Here is a 19,870-nt window from a genome sequence, read left to right as displayed (position 1 = left end):
TGATATTCATTAAAGACACCGAACTCCATGTATCTTTGGGAACTGTCAAGTGTGGCAGTCTCCCTTCTTAGCCATGGAAGAGCATATTCTTGTTCATCAGCAAAGCTGTCACCATTTAATTGGTATCAGATTCTGACTTGCACAAGTAACATTCTTCACTGTTAAAAACTTGGAGGGGCTGGGCTTGGTGAATCATGTCTGTAATCCTAGCACTTTGGGAGGCCAAGGCGGGGGCGGATCACCTGAGGTCGGGAGTTTGAGACCAGCCTCACCAACATGGAGAAACCCCGTCTCTATTAAAATACAAAAATTAGCTGGGCATGGTGGCACATGCCTGTAATCCCAGCTACTCTGGAGGCTGAAACAGGAGAATCGCTTGAACCCGGGAGGTGGACATTGCGGTGAGCCAAGATTGAGCCATTGCAATCCAGCCTGGGCAACAAGAATGAAACTCCATTAAAAAAAAAAAAAAAAAAGCAAAACAAAACAAAACAAAAAACCTGGAGGGTGCCAGGTTATTGGGCGAACTTTTCTAAACTATTGTAGAAAAAGAAGAAAAAGGCTGGGTGGCTCACGCCTATAATCCCAGGACTTTGGGAAGGCAAAGCAGGAGGATCGTTTGAGACCAGCCTAGGCAGCATGGTGAAATCCTGTCTCTACAAAAAAATAAATTTAAGAATTAGCTGGGTGTGGTGGTGTGTGCCTGTAGTCCCAGCTACTTGGGAGGCTGAAACGGGAGGATGGCTTGAGTCCAAGAGGTTGAGGCTGCAGTGAGCCATGATCACACCACTGCACTCCAGCCTGGGCAACAGAGCAAGTCTCTCTCCCTCAAACAAAAACAAACAAAACAAAAAACCGTTGAATTAGTAGTCAGAGATTTTCCCTCAAAGAAAACTCTGGACATAACTGGTGTCATTGGTGAGTTCTAGCAATCACTGAGGGGATAAGTAATTCCCGGTGTTACACAGAATATTAAAAAAGAGGCTAGCAAACCTTGACCCTAAATCTAATAAGGTTGATGGAAAAAAAGAAAATTATAGGCTGAGTGTGGTGGCTCACACCTGTAATCCCAGCACTTTGGGAGGTTGAGACGGGTGGAGCACGAGGTCAGGAGTTCAAGACCAGCCTGTCATCTCCCCATTATGGTGGCACGTGCCAGTAATCCCACCTACTTGGGAGACTGAGGCAGGAGAATTGCTTGAACCGGGACTTGGAAGGCAGAGGTAGCAGTGAGCCGAGATTATGCCACTGCACTCCAGCCTGGGCAACACAGCAAGACTCTGTCTTAAAAAAAAAAAAAAAGGAAAGAAAATTATAGGCGGCCGGGCGGGGTGGCTCAAGCCTGTAATCCCAGCATTTTGGGAGGCCGAGACGGGCGGATCACGAGGTCAGGAGATCGAGACCATCCTGGCTGACACAGTGAAACCCCGTCTCTACTAAAAAAAATACAAAAAAACTAGCCGGGCGAGGTGGCGGGCGCCTGTAGTCCCAGCTACTCGGGAGGCTGAGGCAGGAGAATGGCGTGAACCCGGGAGGCGGAGCTTGCAGTGAGCCAAGATCACGCCACTGCACTCCAGCCTGGGCGGCAGAGCGAGACTCTGTCTCAAAAAAAAAAAAAAAAAAAAAGAAAATTATAGGCCAACGTCATGAGTATAAATGCAAAAATTATCTTCAAGGTATTAGGATCTTAAAGCTAACAATTTATAAAAAAGGGTAATTCCTTATGACCAGGTTGGGTTCATCCCAGGAATGCAAAATTAGTTCAACATTAGCCGGGCGCGGTGGCTCAAGCCTGTAATGCCAGCACTTTGGGAGGCCGAGACGGGCGGATCACGAGGTCAGGAGATCGAGACCATCCTGGCTGACACGGTGAAACCCTGTCTCTACTAAAAAATACAAAAAACTAGCCGGGCGAGGTGGCGGGCACCTGTAGTCCCAGCTACTCAGGAGGCTGAGGCAGGAGAATGGCGTGAACCCGGGAGGCGGAGCTTGCAGTGAGCTGAGATCCGGCCACTGCACTCCAGCCTGGGTGGCAGAGCGAGACTCCGTCTCAAAAAAAAAAAAAAAAAAAAAAATTAGTTCAACATTAGGCAATCAATTAATGACAGGCACCATATTGCTAGATTAAAGGAGGTATTTATAATCAACACGTGTTTAGCGTTATCTCTGATGAAATCATCAGTGTTTGGTTCCTCCTTTGCTATCATTCCTAGGAGGTTGAGGGACAAACAAAGGCTGAGCCTCCTGGCCCCGCCTGATCCTGGTAGCCCACCTAATGATGTGTTGAGGGCATCTCAAGTGGTGACCATGGTGCACAGGCGTTTCTGGGTACTGGAAGTGTGAGGTTGGAGAAAGAGGCAAGTTCACTGACTTCCCTTGAGGTTTGTTCTTGCAGGTTCAGATACTCAGTTTTCTAAGTGTGCTATATCAGAGCCTTGGGAACGAAACTTCCTTCGGTTTTGGCAACAGATACTTATGGAGTGTTTGCTATGGGCCAGGTGCTAAGGATACAGGATTGACCCTTGAAGAGGTTAACAGTGTGCTCAGCTATACTAGGTAAGCGCGGTACAACATGGAAGCCCACAGCAAGGACACCCCCAAGCTCTCAGCTGTGGGCCAGGCTCTGGGAACACCAACTAGGGGTGGAGGCTGATGCTTTGCCGAGTCCCAGGGCAGAACTTCAAGAGCAGAAAAGAGGGAAAGAGTATTCCAGGAGGAGCAGCAGGATAGTCAGAAAGCCAGGAGGTGTGAGCTTACAGAGAAGGACAAGACTGCTTTAGTGTAACTGTTGTGGGGAACAGGAAGAAATGAGGCCAGCCTATGGAGCATGCAGGGCTACACATGTCCTGCTAAGTTGTGGAGATTTTTGTCCTTGGGCAGGGGAAGGTATTGGGGTGAGATCCAGAAAGACACCCATGGTGGCAGGTGAGAGAGGGACCTGTTTGGGAGGAGTGTTTGGGGTCAGAGGGATCAAACTCACAATGCAGCTTTTTAAAAAAAAATTAGGATGGGGTCTCGCTATGTTGTCCAGGCTGGTCTTGAACTTCTGGGCGCAAGCAGTTCTCCCACCTCATCCTTCCAAAGTGCTGGGATTACAGGCGTGAGCCACTGCACTTGGCCACAGTGCAACTTTAATTTTCACCAAGAAACATACCTCCAAGTGGGACTAGAATGCTCAACTTATTTTCTTTCTGCTGGAAGGTCTTGGCCAACGGAACCAGGTTTGTTTGGTGAATATGGGATACATGCAAAGGGACCTGTGGAGTTGTTTTGATCATGCTTTTTAAAATTTATTTTTAATTATGCAAGTAATGTTTGAATATATTCTCATTATAAAAAAGTTCAAACGATACCAGTAAAGTAAACGTGCCCCTAATAGATTTGACTCTATCCCTTAGCCCTCTGCAAAGGTATCAATTGCTCTGTTTAGGGCACATCCTCCCCCCTCTCCCCCGCCCCACTTGTAATCCCTTAAGAGAGCATCAGTTGGGCGGGTGCGGTGGCTCATGCCTGTAATCCCAGCACTTTGGGAGGCTGAGGCGGGCGGATCACGAGGTCAGGAGATCGAGACCATCCTGGCTAACACGGTGAAACCCCGTCTCTACTAAAAATACAAAAAAATTAGCCAGGCATGGTGGCTGGCACCTGTAGTCCCAGCTACTCGGGAGGCTGAGGCAGGAGAATGGCATGAACCCTGGAGGTGGAGCTTGCAGTGAGCCGAGATTGCGCCACTGCACTCCAGCCTGGGCAACAGAGTGAGACTCCGTCTCAAAAAAAAAAAAGAGCATCAGCAATGTAGGTTACCCCCAAAAGCCACCTCCTCTAAAGAGACAGACTGTCCCTCCCATGGGGCTTATTGTACCAGTCCCAGACAGTTACCCTTTCTCTTGAGGGCTACTGGAGAAACACAGATTCTTACCATCCAGTTCTGTTGCCATATTCCTTATTGGGCACCCACTGTTGAGGAAAATAGCCCAGACCACATAGATTCTTGGCTGGCTGTAGGCATGGCCGTCAGCAGCAAGGCTGCTCGCTGGTGGGGCCCGGCACCATCTCTGGGGACATACATACATTCTTAGATAAACACACTTTAGGCCTCCTTTTGCCACATGTCGCATGAGTTACTGAAATGATGCAGAGAAGTGGGCATCTGGACCTGTATCTGAATCAAAGTCTAACTTTTAAAGAAAAGGGAATCAGGTCTGGACTTGACTGACTAGATCATTTTGTAGTTACCTGAAGAAGAAAAATGTGGAGCTGTTAAAAAATCTCTTGGCCGGGCACGGTAGTTCACACCTGTAATCCCAGCCCTCTGGGATTGGGCGGGTCGGTCATTTGAGTACAGGAGTTCGAAAGCAGCCTGGGCAACATGGCGAAACCCTGTCTATATAAAAAGATTTAAAAAATTAGCCTGTGTGGTGGTGCATGCCTGTAGTCCCAGCTACTCAGGAGGCTGAGGTGGGAGGTTCACCTGAGCCAGGAGGTCAAGGCTGTAGTGGGCCGTGATTGTGCCCCTGCACTCCATTCTGGGTGACAGAGTGGTACCCTGTCTCAAAAAAAGTCTCTCACTTTCATTTGTTTAGTTAAAAGCACAAGGAAGTAATGTGAAAGTTTGCCATTTTCAGTCATTTAAATCTTTCTCCACATGTGAGGTGTTATTACACACCTATAACACAAGGGTTGCAGTTTCCAAAAATTAGAGCAGTGACTTAAATTACTTTATTGATTGGTGATTTCCTGAGAACTCCCCACTGCTGAACCAAGCTCTTGGCTTTAGGTCTGATCTAGCATTATCTTGTCACTGTCCCCAAAGTCCCGGATTATCTCTGAGGTGTCTTGTTTTGAGACCATTTCTATGCCGATAAGCTCTCTGATTTATTATTATTATTATTTTTCAAATAGAGTTTCCCTCTTGTTGCCCAGGCTGGAGTGATGCAATGGTGCAATCTCGGCTTACTGCAACCTCTGCCTCCTGGGTTCAAGCAATTCTCCTGCCTGTCTCCCTAGTAGTTGGGATTACAGGCAGATGCCATGATGCCCAGCTAATTTTTTTTTGTAGTTTTAGTAGAGATGGGGTTTCACCATGTTGGTCAAGGCTAGTTTTGAACTCCTGACCTCAGGTGATTCGCCCTCCTCGGCCTCCCAGACTGCTGGGATTACAGGGATGAGCGACCGCACCTGGCAAGCTCTCTGATTTTACACTGGGAGCTCTTGTATTTGCAGTGCCTGGCTTGGGAAGTACTTATCAAGCGTTTGAGGAATCACATTGTGTGTGTGCTGAATACCCGGTCTCAGGATTTCTCACCTTGTTTTTTGGGACCGGGGTTGGATGAAAGAACTCATACGTAGCATTCTTGGGATTCCCTGTACCCCTTGACCATTGGCCCCCAAACGTCAGGTTTGTCACTTGACACAGTCGCAGCTGTAAAGTTTTTTGTTTTGTTCCCCCCCCGCCCCCCAAAATAGCATGTTCTGGTTCTCCATTAGCCTGTAGACCCTTTCTGGGGGTGGGAAGTGGGTGGGAAGGGCTTCTTTGTGTTAGCTCCAGGCCCTCGCTGCTTAGTGTGGTTGAGGACCAGCAACATGAGCCTCACCTGGGTGCTCATTAGAAAAGTAGGCCTTGGCCGGGCGCAGTGGCTCACGCCTGTAATCCCAGCACTTTGGGAGGCTGAGGCAGGTGGATCACAAGGTCAGGAGATCGAGAGCATCCTGGCTAACATGGTGAAACCCTGTCTCTACTAAATATACAAAAAATTAGCCGGGTGAGGTGGCGGTCGCATATAGTCCCAGCTACTCAGGAGGCTGAGCCAGGAGAATGGCATGAACCCAGGAGGCAGAGCTTGCAGTGAGCCGAGATCACGCCACTGGACTTCAGCCTGGGTGACAGAGTGAGACTCTGTCTCAAAAAAAAAAAAAAAAGAAAAGAAAAGCAGGCCCTGCCCCAGACCTATCCAGTCAGGATCTGCATTTTAACAAATCTGGGCAATTTGTACACTTAGTGAAGTCTGAAAAGCACTGCATTAAGCTTACCCTGTTCTTATTTGGGGTGCCAGACTGCTCTAATTGGGTCTCCTGGTCCTGGAGGAGTAAGAAGTCTTTCTCTTTTTTTTTTTCCTTCTTCTCTCTGGTTTCTGGCTTTCACTGTCTAGACACAGTGACTCCCCAGTGTCTGGGTTAAAGCACATATAAGCTTGTCTCTGTCCTGACCCCTCCTGATGCCATTCCCATCTTTGTTGAAGCAAACTCCCTCTCGTCCTTTAAGATGCACCTGAAATTTCCACCTTATTCTGTGCCTCCACTCCCTAGCAGTGAGGAGTCCTTCCTTTGGGTTTCTTTACAATTTTAAAATTTTGCTTTTATAAATAATACTTTGATAAGCATCCTTCTACATTAATCATTGTTTATGTCTGTTGTTGTCTTTTTGAGATACATTCTGAGAGGTGAAATTGCTGGTTCATGGCTTTTTCTTTTTTTTTTTTTTCTGAGACGTGGTCTTGCCCAATTTGGAGTGCAGTGGCGTGATCTTGGCTCACTGCAACCTCTGCCTCCTGGTCTCAAACGATCCTCCCACCTCAGCCTCCCATGTAGCTGGGACTCCAGGCACATACCGGTATGCCTGGCTAATTTTTGTATTTTTATTTTTATTTATTTAATTTATTAATTTATTTTTTGAGACAGAGTCGCTCTGTCGCCCAGGCTGGAGTGCAGTGGCACGATCTCCGCTCACTGCAAGCTCCGCCGCCTCCCGGGTTCACGCCATTCTCCTGCCTCAGCCTCCCTATAAGCTGGGACTACAGGCGCCCGCCACCATGCCCAGCTAATTTTTTTTGCGTTTTTAGTAGAGACGGGGTTTCACCGTGTTCGCCAGGTTGGTCTTGATCTCCTGACCTCGTGATCCGCCCGCCTCGGCCTTCCAAAGTGCTGGGATTACAGGTGTGAGCCACTGCGCCTGGCCAATTTTTGTATTTTTAGTAGAGATGGGTTTTCACCATGTTGCCCAGGCTGGTCTCAAACTCCTGGACTCAAGCAATCCGCCTGTCTCAGCCTTCCAGAGTGCTGGGATTACAGGTGTGAGCCACCGCACCTGGTTTATGGCTAACCTTTCTAAGGAAGGCTTTCAATGCTAATTTCCATATTGGAAGTTGAATATTGACATTAACTGGGGAAGATCATTATTATTATTATTATTGTTGGATTAAAAGAAAAAAGGCAGGAGTCTCGCTATGTTGCCTAGGCTGTTCTACAAACTCCTGGTCTCAAGCAGAAGTTGTGTTACTGAGCCCAGTTTGGAAAGATCATTCTTTACAAGCCTCAACCTTGGCTGTCATTGAAATCACGTGGGAAACTAAGGAAAATAACCCTGACGTCCAAGCCCCATCCTCAGAGATTCTGATTTGATTGGTTTGAAGTGCAGCCTGGACATTGAGATTTTTTGTTTGTTTACTTACAGATAATATGTAGCTTTTCTATTTTTCTATTAACTGATTTGATCATTTTAATGAGCACCCATACCTGCTGGATGGTGAGGAAATGATAACAATTAGATTTGTTAATAATAAAAGTGCCTGTTAGGTCTATACTTGATATCTCAAGGTAAGATTCTTGGTCCCTCAGATTACCTTTTTATTTCTCTGCTCCTCTCAAAGATGGCATCTGAAGAGTGGAGGAGAAAAAGTACACAGGTCTGAAAATATACGAATACAGACATAGATACATGTAATATGATGTGACTGTCAGTGGGTAGGTGTGTGTCTAGAAAGATACCAGCTAATGGGATGGTGATATGGAGGATGAAGGGGTGGGATCCATCCCTCCAGGACTAGCCATCTCTTTCTTTCCCAACCATCCCAGCAATGTAGACCTTTCCTCAGCAGATCGGTGAGCAGCAGAGAGGGGGCATTTGATTGATAATATAGCAACCAACACCTGTACCCCACTAATAGCACTTACTGTTTGTGTTGCACTGTCCTGAGCTGTTTCTACACGTAGCTCATTTAGTCCTCCTAACAACTCAGGGTTGTAGGTTTTATCATTATCTTCATCACCGTCAGCTAATCACTGGATGTGGTGATGGCACACCACTCTTGCTCCCAGGCACCGGGACTTTTAAAAGTTCCTAGGAGAACCCTTTAGGGTCCCCATGCTGGCTCCTCCTGTGAAGAGTTCTTTTGTAGACTCTGATCTCTAATCTGTTTTGGCAAATCTGGCCTTTCATACTGTAGGTTTGTGCAAAGCAGATTGTACCTGTGGTGTCCACCTCTTCAGCCTTCATCTCAGCAGCCTCCCAGCTCCAATCATCGCCCCTGCCCCACTGTTCTGGGTGTCACCGTGGTCCCGAAAATGGTGACCTTGGCAGACTTTTGGTTCATTTCCTTTGCAGCACCTCCACCCACATCTAGTAACTATGGCCTCTGACACTTTCCTAGACAAGTATGTTTCAGATGTTTATTCTTTCCTGCTGCCACAACTTTCTTTTCTTTTCTTTTCTTTTTTTTTGAGACGGAGTCTCGCTCTGTCGCCCAGGCTGGAGTGCAGTGGCCGGATCTCAGCTCACTGCAAGCTCCGCCTCCCGGGTTTATGCTATTCTCCTGCCTCAGCCTCCCTAGTAGCTGGGACTACAGGCGCCTGCCACCTCGCCAGCTAGTTTTTTTTGTGTTAGCCAGGATGGTCTCGATCTCCTGACCTCGTGATCCGCCCGTCTTGGCCTCCCAAAGTGCCGAGATTACAGGCTTGAGCCACCGCGCCTGGCCTACCACAACTTTCTAGGACAACATTGTCTAAGATCTAAACCTGAGTATCTCCAGCTTTTCCTGATAAGAATCACTTGTACCCACATCTGTACACAGATTCCTGGGCCACCTCCTCCCCAGGAGCTTGTGATCGAGGTGATTGCTCCTGCTCAAAGCAAGGAGGTTGAGTTGCCTCTTTGTGGCTCATTGGGCCTCTCTTTCCTCTGTGACCCAAACTACCTCTTTCCTAAGAGGCTTCTCTTCCCAAACCCCTGAAACTCTCAGCTCTGCTCACCATTCAGATTCCCCCAACTATCTCTCCAGCTATATCCTTCCTTATTCCCCATAGCAGAGGCTGCAGATGTGTTGCCTGTGAGCTGATGGGTTTTGTTTGTCCTCTATTTTTTTAGAAATTGGGAAATTAAAAAGACAGCTTGTTGATTTCTTTTTGAAACAAAAATCAGAGGCCTTGCCGCCTTTGGTGGAGGTTGCCCCAGGGCAGGAAGAAGTTGGAGCTGAGGGTTGGTTGGCCTTAGCTATTAATGGAGCCCGGAGTCACAAGTTCAACAGTCTTCACAACTCTTTCCCGGACTCCCCTGTTACTCATTTTCTTTACTTCTCAGGCCCTGGGGGACATTTGAGCCTAGGAGCACTTTTTGGGACACACTGCTCACTTCTCTGTCCATCTGCCGTGCTCTTTCCCCCCTGGAGTGGGAAACCCTCCCCATCCCTGGAAATGCCTGCCTTCCTCTTCAACAGTTATTCTCCTGGACCAGTTGGCAAATGACTTCCACTGCCATGTACTGATGTGTGATTCAGAATGCTTGCCTAGATGGTGATTTCTTCCACATACCCCTATACTACATATCACATACATCTTTCTCCCTACCTTTGGTTTAGGCACAGCCAGTAGCTGTCTCAGTTGTATTATTTTGGGATTGGGAGGAATTCCAGTATCATATCTGATTAGCTTCCCAAAGCAGCCTCTTAAAAGTTCTGCCGGAATTGTTCCTTTGGGCTAAAATATTCAGTCCACCACTAAATTTCTCCATTCGTTTGATAGAAGGGTATGGCAGGAGAATAGACTCTGGAGTTGGGCCCCCTGGCTTCATATCCCTGCCCGGCCACGCCGGCTGTGTGCCGCTAGGCAAGGTGCTTAGCATCTCAAGCCTCAGTTTCCTCATCTTCAAAATAGGTTGTGAGAATAACACGAGATAACAGAATAAATTCATGCAAAGCATTTATTCTGGTGGCTGGCACCTGTAAGGGTTCAAATAAATAGTTGCTATTACTCTTTGTTCTTAACTTCATGCCAGGTTCCAGGCTGGCATGGGGCTCCAGGGTCAGTAAGATGTGGTTGGCCTCAGGGAATGTTTGTCCCAATCAGATCTGAGTTGGCCCCAGAGGGTCAGGTGCCAACATGGGGCTCTGCTGTAATTGCTGAACATAGAACACAGTTGTTGAGTACAGAGGTTGTAGGTGGTCAGGGAAGGCTTCACATGGGAGGTGATTGCTGGCCTTGAAGACTTAATGGGATGTCATGCTAGGCAGCCACAGAAGCACAGAGGAAGAAAGCCATAGGTCACTTGGAATAGCATTGGGTTTGGGGAGGGAGCTGGTGGCAGGAGGTACTATTAGGCTAAGAGGCCAGACTGGATTCCTAAGGGACTTATTAAGGGTAAGAGTATTAGATTTAGCAAATAAAAATATAGGCCACCTAGTTAAATTTGAATTTCAGCTGAGCAACCAATAAGGTTTTTGTTTTTTTTTTTAAATGAAGTTTCACTCTTATTCCCCAGGCTGGAGTGCAGTGGCGTGATCTTGGCTCACTGCAACATCCACCTCCCTGGTTCAAGCGATTCTCCTGCCTCAGCCTCCCAAGTAGCTGGGATTAAAGGTGCCCGCCACCATGCCCGGCTAATTTTTTGTATTTTTAGTAGAGACAGGGTTTCACGATGTTGACTAGGCTGGTCTTAAAGTCCTCATCTTAGGTAATCCACCTGCCTCGACTTCCCAAAGTGCTGGGATTTTAAGTATAAATATATCCCAAATATTGCATGGGTTATTTACACTAAAAAAAATTTTGTTGACTGAACACAGTGGCTCATGCCTGTAATCCCGGCACTTTGTGAGGCTGAGGCTGGTGGATTGCATGAGCCCAGGAGTTTTGAGATCAGCCTGGGCAACATGGTGGAACCCTGTCTCTACAAAAAATTAGCTGGGCATGATGTCACATACCTTTAGTCCCAGCTACTCTGGAGGCTGAGGTGGGAGGATTGCTTGAGCCTGGAAGGTTGATGCTGCTGTGAGCTGTGATCTTGCCACTGCAGTCCAGCCTGGGTGACAATGAGACCCCGTCCCCTGTCTTTTTTAAAAAAAGGAGCTTTTGTTGTTGTTGTTGTTTATCTGAAATTCAAATTTAACCGGGCACAGCGTATTTTAAATGGCAACCCTACTTGTGTGCCTGGTTCCCAAAAGGCCCTGCTAAAATGCAGACAGGTTTTAGTCACAAGAGGAAGAATCCTATTAAATTGTTAAAGCAGATTTATTTTTCAGAGTAACATGAAAAGTGAAATGGAACATAAAGAAGGTCAGTTGAGGAGTTAAAGAGTGTGGACAGATGGTGGAGAGCCAGGAGGGCAGGATGCAGCAGGGACCCTGTCTGGGCAGATGCAGTGGGAGGGCCTGGAAGAGGCCTGGGTCCAGCTTGAAGCTGGGAGGTGTCTCTCCCCTTTGTCCAGACTGAGTCCCTGAAAGGCGCCTGGCTAGCTGACTGTCCTTTTGTGGGGCTCTCTGGGCCCAGATATGGACTGTTGACAAGGGCTGTGGCTCACAGGTGGGATGTGAAGACAGGAGTGATGGGAATAGTAGTAATCCTGGGAGAGAAGATGACTCAGCTCTGGCTCTGAGATAACAAGGAATAGAAAAGAAGGAAGGGGGATGAGTGCCCTTTGGACTGTGCAGGCAGCAGTCCTGTATGGGTAGCTAGCTACCTGAGGGTACACCGTTTGGGGTGTGTCTTCAGTGACTCCGTATATAACCTACAGAACAAAGCTCGGGGTTCCCAAGTGGAGTGCAAGGTCCTTCACAGGATCATTTGAGATGACCTCACTTGAGGTCACCTTCCCACTGTTCCTCTTGGCAACCACTTCCCCACCCTCTAGGTTCCAGCCACACAGAATCACCTGTTGTTAATGATGGCAGTCATTGCAGTCACAGTAACTTTAGAGTACATAACACTTTCCTGTTGGTTTGAGCACTTGTTTAACTTGATTAATCTCCACCGGGACCCTATGAAGTAGCTACTAATATTATCCCAATTATGTATTTGAGAAAGCTGAGACACAGGAAGTCAAACATCTCACTCAAGGTCACACAGCTAGTAGAGGAATAGAGCCCCAGATGCCTGGGAGAACTGCACAATTAACCATATGCCAACACCCATTTCCCCAGCTACACGCTGCGTTTTCATACTTCTGTGGTTTTGTATAGCAAACCCAGATCATACAGTACCTCCTCGGTGAAGCTGGTCCCAACCCCACCCACTTTTCCTTTAGCCCCTACCCAACAGAAGTCCCACCTTGTCCTCTTAGTAGTTTGTATCCAACTTTGTTATGACAGTGAATTCTTTTTGTTTTTTTGAGACAGGGTCTCGCTCTGTCACCCAGGCTGGAGTGCAGTGGTGGCTCACTGGCTCACTGCAACCTCTGCCTCCTGAGTTCAAGAGATTCTCCTGCCTCAGCCTCCAGAGTAGCTGGAATTACAGGCGCCTGCCACCACGCCCATCTAATTTTTATATTTTTAGTAGAGATGGGGTTTCGCCATGTTGGCCAGGCTAGTCTTGAACTCCTGAGCTCAGATGATCTGCCTGCCTCAGCCTCCCGAAGTGCTGGGATTACAGGCGAGAGCCACCACACCCGGCGACAATGAATACTTTTAAGTCATGATTATTTACCTTTCTGCCTCCCCACTTGATTAAGGGGCCCATTTTAAATCTAATGTCCCCTCCTAAAAGCACAGGGCCTGGCACAAAGTAGATGCTTAGTAAATGCTCCCTGAATAATGCAAGGCCATGCAGCCTGGGGGTGAAGCAGGCGGGGTGGAATAGTAAGCAAGGCATAGAAATAGTACCAATACTCATGGAGCATTTACACTCCACACATCCTTTTTTTTTTTTTTTTGAGACAGGGTTTCACTCTGTCACCCTGGCTGGAGTGCAGTAGGACAATCATGGCTCACTGCATCTGCTACCTCCCAAGCTCTAGCGATCCCCCCACCTCAGCCCAAGTAGCCGGGACTACAGGCGTATACCACCATGCCTGGCTAATTATTTTGTTGTTTTGTTTTGTGCAGATGCGGTTTCGCCATGTTGCCCGTGCTGGTCTTGAGCTCCTGAGCTGGAGAGTTCTGCCTGCCTCAGCTTCCCAAAGTGGTGGGATTATAGACGTAAAGCACCATGCCTGGGGTCACATATACATTAAAAAAAAAAAAAAAAAAAAAAAGTAGGCTGGGCTTGGTGGCTCATGCCTGTAATCCCAGCACTTTGAGAGGTTGAGGCAGGAGGATCACTTGAGTTCATGAGTTTGAGACCAGCCTGGGCAGCATAGCAAGACCTCATCTCTACTAAAAATAAAAAAAAATAGCTGGGCATGGTGGCATGTGCCTATAGTCCCAGCTATGTGGGAGAATCACTTCTGGTGGGGGGGGGATGGATCCTGCAGTGAGCCATGTTTGTGCCACTGCACTCCAGCCTGGGCAACAGAGCATGACCCTATCTCCAAAAAATTTTTTTCTTTTAATAAATATTAGATTTTCAATGATACCTTATGAGGCCTGTAGAGATAGTTTGTTGTTGTTGTTGTTGTTTTCTTTTTTGGAACTGACTTTCGCTCTTGTTGCCCAGGCTGGAGTGCAATGGCGTGGTCTCGGATCACCGCAACCTCCACCTCCTGGGTTCAAGCGACTTTCCTGCCTCAGCCTCCCAAGTAACTGGAATTACAGGCATATGCCACTACACCCGGCTAATTTTGTATCTTTAGTAGAGACGGGGTTTCTCATGTTGGTCAGGCTGGTTTGAACTCCCGACCTCAGGTGATCCACCCACCCCAGCCTCCCAAAGTGCTGGGATTACAGGCATTAGCCACCGCACCCGACCTGAGATAGTTTCATTACAATATATGAGGCTATTGATTGAATCTTTGGAAATAGAAATAAAGTGGTCCTAAGATGTTTTTAATTTTCTTTTTTTAAATTTATTTTTGGAGCCATCTCACTGTGTTTCCCTGGCTGGTCTCTAACTCCTGGCCTTAAGAAATCCACCCCAGCCTCCTGAATAGCTGAGATTATAGGCATGAGCCCCCACACCTGGCTCTGCTTCTAGTTTTCAACTGCAGAGCTAAGAAAAACTCCCAAAGTCAGTAACAATTTTCTAGAAAAATGGAAAAGAACCACAGGTATTCTTTTTTTCTTTTTTTTTTTTTTGAGACAGTGTCTCCCTCTGTCACCAGGCTGGAGTGCAGTGGGGCCATCTTGGCTCACTGCTACCTCTGCCTCCCGGGTTCAAGCGATTCTCCTGCCTCAGCCTCCTGAGTAGCTGGGACTACAGGCACCCACCACCACGCCTAGCTAATTTTTGTATTTTTAGTAGAGACGGGGTTTCACCATGTTGGTCAGGATGGTCTCAATCTCTTGACCTTGTGACCCGCACCCCCAAGCCTCCCAAAGTGCTAGGATTACGGGTGTAAGCCACCACGCCTGGCCACCACAAGTATTCTTGAAGTGCCAACTACATCCCTAGCAAAGCAGAAGGAAAGGTTGCCAGGGTTTGGGAGGACAGTGTTGTCTGGGGAGAAATGTAAATGGAAGGAAAAGAAATGGACATATATAGACCAAGCCCTGAGATTCTGTGACCTTCTTCAATTTCCTGACAACCCCATGGGGAGGTAGTGAGGTTCCCTTGTTGGAGAGAAGATAGAAGCTCAACAGAGATTCTAACTGAGATCTGATTCCAGAGTTCATGCTCTTTCCTCTGCATCCAGGAAAGAGGAGAATTGGAAATATATAAGACAGTTCTTGACCTCCAGGAGTCTGGGCATACTCGGAAGGGAGTACTGGGGCAATGGGCTTTAGGGACTTAGAGGAGAGAATGGTCTCTTGGTCCAGAAGCGCCCGGGTAGTAGAGGTGGGGGAAGGGATATTCTTGGAACAAGACATGTTCCTGGATAGCACCAGTCTGTGATGGAGGGGATGGTAAGGGGTTGAGATTAGGCTAGAGGTGTTTAAATGCCATGCTGGAGAGGTTTGACCTCTAGTCAGTCATAACTTCTGAGCAAAAGCTACAGATACTTTGTTGCTATCTGTTAGTCCAGGTCCCCAGTCCCTTATCAGAAATCCTGGCACTGAATATGTTTCAGGATTCCGATTCTTCCTGATTTTAGAATGGTAAATAATGTGCTGCAATGACAACTAGGCTGAGTCCTATCACAGGTCCCACGAGGCATCAGCCTAAATCTGAAGGCTCTAGGACTAGTGACAGCTTTCAGCAGCACAGCATCAGCCATTCTGTTTCTGTGGAAGTCCTTGCAGCGGTCCACATAGAGGTCCAAGAGCTAGTCTTTGCCCTGAGAAGTGAAAACTTGGGAGTAAAGAGATGAAATCTGTCATGCGCATCCGTGTGAAGAGACCACCAAACAGGCTTTGTGTGAGCAACATGGCTGTTTATTTCACCTGGGTGCAGGCAGGCTGAGTCCGAAAAGAGAGTCAGCAAAGGGAGATAAGGGTGGGGCCGTTTTATAGGATTTGGGTAGGTGAAGGAAAATTACAGTCAAAGGGGGGTTGTTCTCTGGTGGGCAGGAGTGGGGGTCACAAGGTGCTCAGTGGGGGAGCTTTTTGAGCCTGGATGAGCCAGGAAAAGGGATTTCACAAGATAATAAGGCAATAAGATAATAAGGCAATAAGATAATAAGGCAAGGACTGGCCATTTTCACTTCTTTTGTGGTGGAATGTCATCAGTTAAGGCGAGGCAGGGCATTTGCACTTCTTTTGTGATTCTTCAGTTACTTCAGGCCATTGGGGCGTATAGGTGCGTATAAGACACAGGGGATGCTTGCAAGTCACAGGGGATGCGATGGCCTGGCTTGGGCTCAGAGGCCTGACAAAATCCACATGGGGTGTGTGCAGGAACTGCTCTGGCCTAAGTGAAGCTCCATTTTCCTCAGAGGCTGGTCTCACTCTTGAGAATGTCATCAACAAAGCTGCCAGGGTTCCAACAAAACATTGTCACACTCTGGGAAACCCAAAGTTGTGCATTCCCCATTTACAGTTCCTCCCAGGCCAGATGCCGTGTACTATGCTGGGTCATTTTCACCTTAAGCAGTGTTGCCTGGTTATGTATGTAGTTGTCATACTACCTTTATCCCGTCTCCAGGGGGACAAGTTAACAGAAGTTAACTAATTCTCCCACAGAAGGGAAAAGGCTTTGTATTGTAGCACTTTACCCACATATGCGTATATCATGTATTCAGTCACACCTGCAGTGGGTGGCATGCCATACTCATGGCATGTTAATATTCCTGCAGCAGAATGCATCTATCCTAACAGGAAGGGGATAGGTAAAGATTAAACCTCCATCAGCTCAGGTCAGGTTTGGTACCCAAAGAGTTTAAAAAAAAAAAAAAACCACCACCACCAAGGCTGGGCATGGTGGTTCAGGCCTGTAATCCCAGCACTTTGGGAGGCCGAGGCAGGCAGATCACTTGAAGTCAGGAGCTCGAGACCCGGCTGGCCAACATGGTGAAACCTCATCTCTACCAAAAAATATGAAAAGTAGACGGGCGTGGTGGCACACGCTTGTAGTCCCAGCTACTCAGGAGGCTGAGGTGGGAGAATTGCTTGAACCCAGGAGGTAGAGGCTGCAATGAGCCAAGATCACACCACTGTTCTCCAGCCTGGGCGACAGAGTGAGACCCTGTCTCAAAAACAAAACAAAACCCCACCAAAAAAAAAAAATACCTTTCAGATTTTAGAGCTTGTAAAGTTTAGTATTATTTGGAAAGGGGATTGTAGACCTATGAATTTCCTCTCAGGAGATCCCTTGAGATGTGCAACAAGTGAACGTTGCCTGCCTTCCCACTAGAGGGCCCCTGACTATCACTGTGTCTGGGATCCTTGCTAATGGAAGTTCTTCTGTTGCTTCAGCTCGCAGATGCCAGCAAGTTACCTAACCTGAAAGAACTTCTCCAGTCCTCTGGAGACAACCACAAACGGGCCTGGGACCTGGTGAGCTGGATTTTATCCTCAAAGATCCTGACAATCCACAGTGCAGGGAAGGCAGAGGTGAGACTTTGTTTCCGTTAGGATCACAGACTTTAGGGGCCTAGGGGTTTTGGGACAGCACTGAATCCAGTGGCTCTGAGACTTCCCTGTGTACCAGTGACCTGGGCAGCTTGAGAATGCAGATTCCTGGTCCTTACCTTTAGACTTTCTATTTCTGTGTCTGGAGTCAGGCCCAGGAACTTTCCCACTGGCTGTACAAAGCTGAGTTCTGTCTCATCTCAGCTGTGTGACCTTGAGTAGGTACCAGGTGCATTTCAGTACCTCCACTTCCTCATCTGTAAAATCAGTATGATAATAGTATACTTCCCTCAGGGCACTGACTATGAGAATTGAATGAGTTTTCACACTTTGAATAATGCCTAAGGGCACATGCTAAGGGCTTGGTATGTGTTGGGATTCACTTTATTTAACAAGCACCACTGGTAATTCTGATAAGAGTGACCCTGACCATACCTTAAGAAACACTGACCTGGGTCAGTTGTCAGGAGACGGAGTGGCATAGCTCAAAGGAGTGGAAAACCTCATGCTCTGGGTTCAAATGCCATTTCTATCAAAAAGAGCCTCCTTTTTCCCATTTGTTAATTGAGATACTGATAGTTACCCCCAAGTGGGGCAATGATAAAATGTGTGTCACTCCCCCCAGCACAGTTTCTGTCACAAGTCAGACATTCCATAATTTGGTTTACCTTGCCTGGCTGGGGTCTCCCAGGGACAGGCTGGATGACAAGGACCAGGGTGTAGGACTTGATTCCTGCTCTGGTGCTCTTCCCTTACCCATACCGTTCATCACTTAATTCATTTCAATTTAAGAGTATTCAGTTTTGGCCGGGCGCGGTGGCTCAAGCCTGTAATCCCAGCACTTTGGGAGGCCGAGACGGGCGGATCACGAGGTCGGGAGATCGAGACCATCCTGGCTAACACGGTGAAACCCCGTCTCTACTAAAAAAATACAAAAAACTAGCCGGGCGAGGTGGTGGGCGCCTGTAGTCCCAGCTACTCGGGAGGCTGAGGCAGGAGAATGGCGTGAACCTGGGAGGCGGAGCTTGCAGTGAGCTGAGATCCAGCCACTGCACTCCAGCCTGGGCGACAGAGCGAGACTCCGTCTCAAAAAAAAAAAAAAAAAAAAAAAAAGAGTATTCAGTTTTGGCCGGGCGCGGTGGCTCAAGCCTGTAATCCCAGCACTTTGGGAGGCCGAGACGGGCGGATCACGAGGTCAGGAGATCGAGACCATCCTGGCTAACACGGTGAAACCCCGTCTCTACTAAAAAATACAAAAAACTAGCCGGGTGCGGTGGTGGGCGCCTGTAGTCCCAACTACTCGGGAGGCTGAGGCAGGAGAATGGCGTGAACCCGGGAGGCGGAGCTTGCAGTGAGCTGAGATCCGGCCACTGCACTCCAGCCTGGGCGGCAGAGCGAGACTCCGTCTCAAAAAAAAAAAAAAGAGTATTCAGTTTTACAAGCTCCTACCAAAGACACAAATCTCCCATATGTGGTGTAGAATTTGGTACCTTGGATTCTGGTATCTAAGGGACATTCTTCTGTGTTAGATGTTAAAACACCATAAAGAGCCCTGGAGTAGGAGTCAGGAGATCTGTATTCAGGTCCAGGCTGGGTGGCTAATTCCTAGGGAATCTCTGGGTTTCACTGTTGTCATCTGTTGAATTCAAATTTATTCTTTCATTTATTCTTACCTCACTCATAATATGGGCATCAAGCACCTACTAGATGTTGGGTGCTAAAGTAGATAAGGCAGTAAATAGCTCCTAGACTTTTGATTGTGGACCGGTTAAATTTCTGTTAAAATGTGGGATATTGGGACCCAGGATTGTCAACTTTTTGTATTGCCCAAGTATGTTAGCCTACCATATATCATCATTTTATAAAAGGATATTATAGTACTAAGAAAGGAGGATGGCCTTGACTTCAGAATAAAGAACTGTTCTTCAAAAGAAAGGTACATGGCAACCTTACATCAATATATCTGTTATATTGCCCTTATTTTGCTCATTCAGTCATAATCCAGAGAAAACTTTGCCATAGACTGGCTTTGGTCTATGACCTATTTGAAAACCACTGGTGGGCGCGGTGGCTCATGCCTATAAATCCCTGCACTTTGGGAGGCCGAAGCAGGCGGGTCATGAGGTCAGGAGTTTGAGGCCAGCCTGGCCAACATAGTGGAACCACATCTCTACTAAAAATACAAAAAATGAGCTGGGCATGGTGGCGGGCGCCTGTAATCCCAGCTACTTGGGAGGCTGAGGCAGGAGAATCGCTTGAAGCCGGGAGGTGGAGGTTGCAGTGAGTCGAGATCGCGCCACTGCACTCCAGCCTGGGTGACAGTGCGAGACTCTATCTCAAAAAAAAAAAAAGAAAAGAAAAGAAAAAAAGAAAACCACTAAAATGGGCCAGGTGTGACCCACTGTCCTGGCTTGTCTTGAGTAACTGGGACTATAGGTGTAAGCACTATGGAGAGGAAATTCACAGGTCTACAGTCCCCATTCCAAATAATACTAAACTCTACAAGATCACGCCTGTAATTCCAGCACTTTGGGAGGCCGAGGCAGGTGGATCACTTGAGGCCAGGAGTTCGAGACCAGCCTGGCCAACATGTTGAAACCTCGTCTCTAATAAAAATACAAAAATTAGCCAGGCATTGTGGCACATGCCTGTAATTCCAGCTACTTGGGAGGCTGAGGCAGGAGAATCGCTTGAACCTGGGAGGTGGAAGCTGCAGTGAGCCGAGATGGCGCCACTGCACTCTAGGCTGAGAGATAGACTGAGACTCTATCTCAAAAAAAAAAAAGAAA

At 47.5% G+C, this 19,870-nt stretch overlaps 1 protein-coding gene and 1 non-coding gene across 5 annotated transcripts in view; both read left to right on the top strand.

Annotated features, from left to right (window-relative positions):
- The window catches only part of PARP16 (poly(ADP-ribose) polymerase family member 16), a 32,107-nt gene that overhangs the window by 1,286 nt on the left and 10,951 nt on the right, over nucleotides 1–19,870 (top strand). For 2 of the 4 annotated variants that reach the window (XM_015142490.3, XM_001109120.4), the window contains exon 2: nucleotides 16,926–17,063. The exons of the other annotated variants lie outside the window; for them this stretch is intronic. In XM_015142490.3, the coding sequence (XP_014997976.2) occupies nucleotides 16,926–17,063 (138 nt within the window). The remainder of the gene's footprint in view (nucleotides 1–16,925; nucleotides 17,064–19,870) is intronic. 4 annotated transcript variants of the gene reach the window in all.
- Nucleotides 24–154, top strand: LOC114680001 (small nucleolar RNA SNORA24). Its single transcript, XR_003732079.1, has one exon. It is a non-coding gene; the product is annotated as a small nucleolar RNA SNORA24 (small nucleolar RNA).

This window comes from Macaca mulatta, chromosome 7 (genome assembly GCF_049350105.2).
Source record: "Macaca mulatta isolate MMU2019108-1 chromosome 7, T2T-MMU8v2.0, whole genome shotgun sequence".
Lineage (NCBI taxonomy): Eukaryota > Metazoa > Chordata > Mammalia > Primates > Cercopithecidae > Macaca > Macaca mulatta.
Note: the sequence above shows the minus strand (reverse complement) of the source record. Positions and strands in the feature narration are given on the sequence as shown.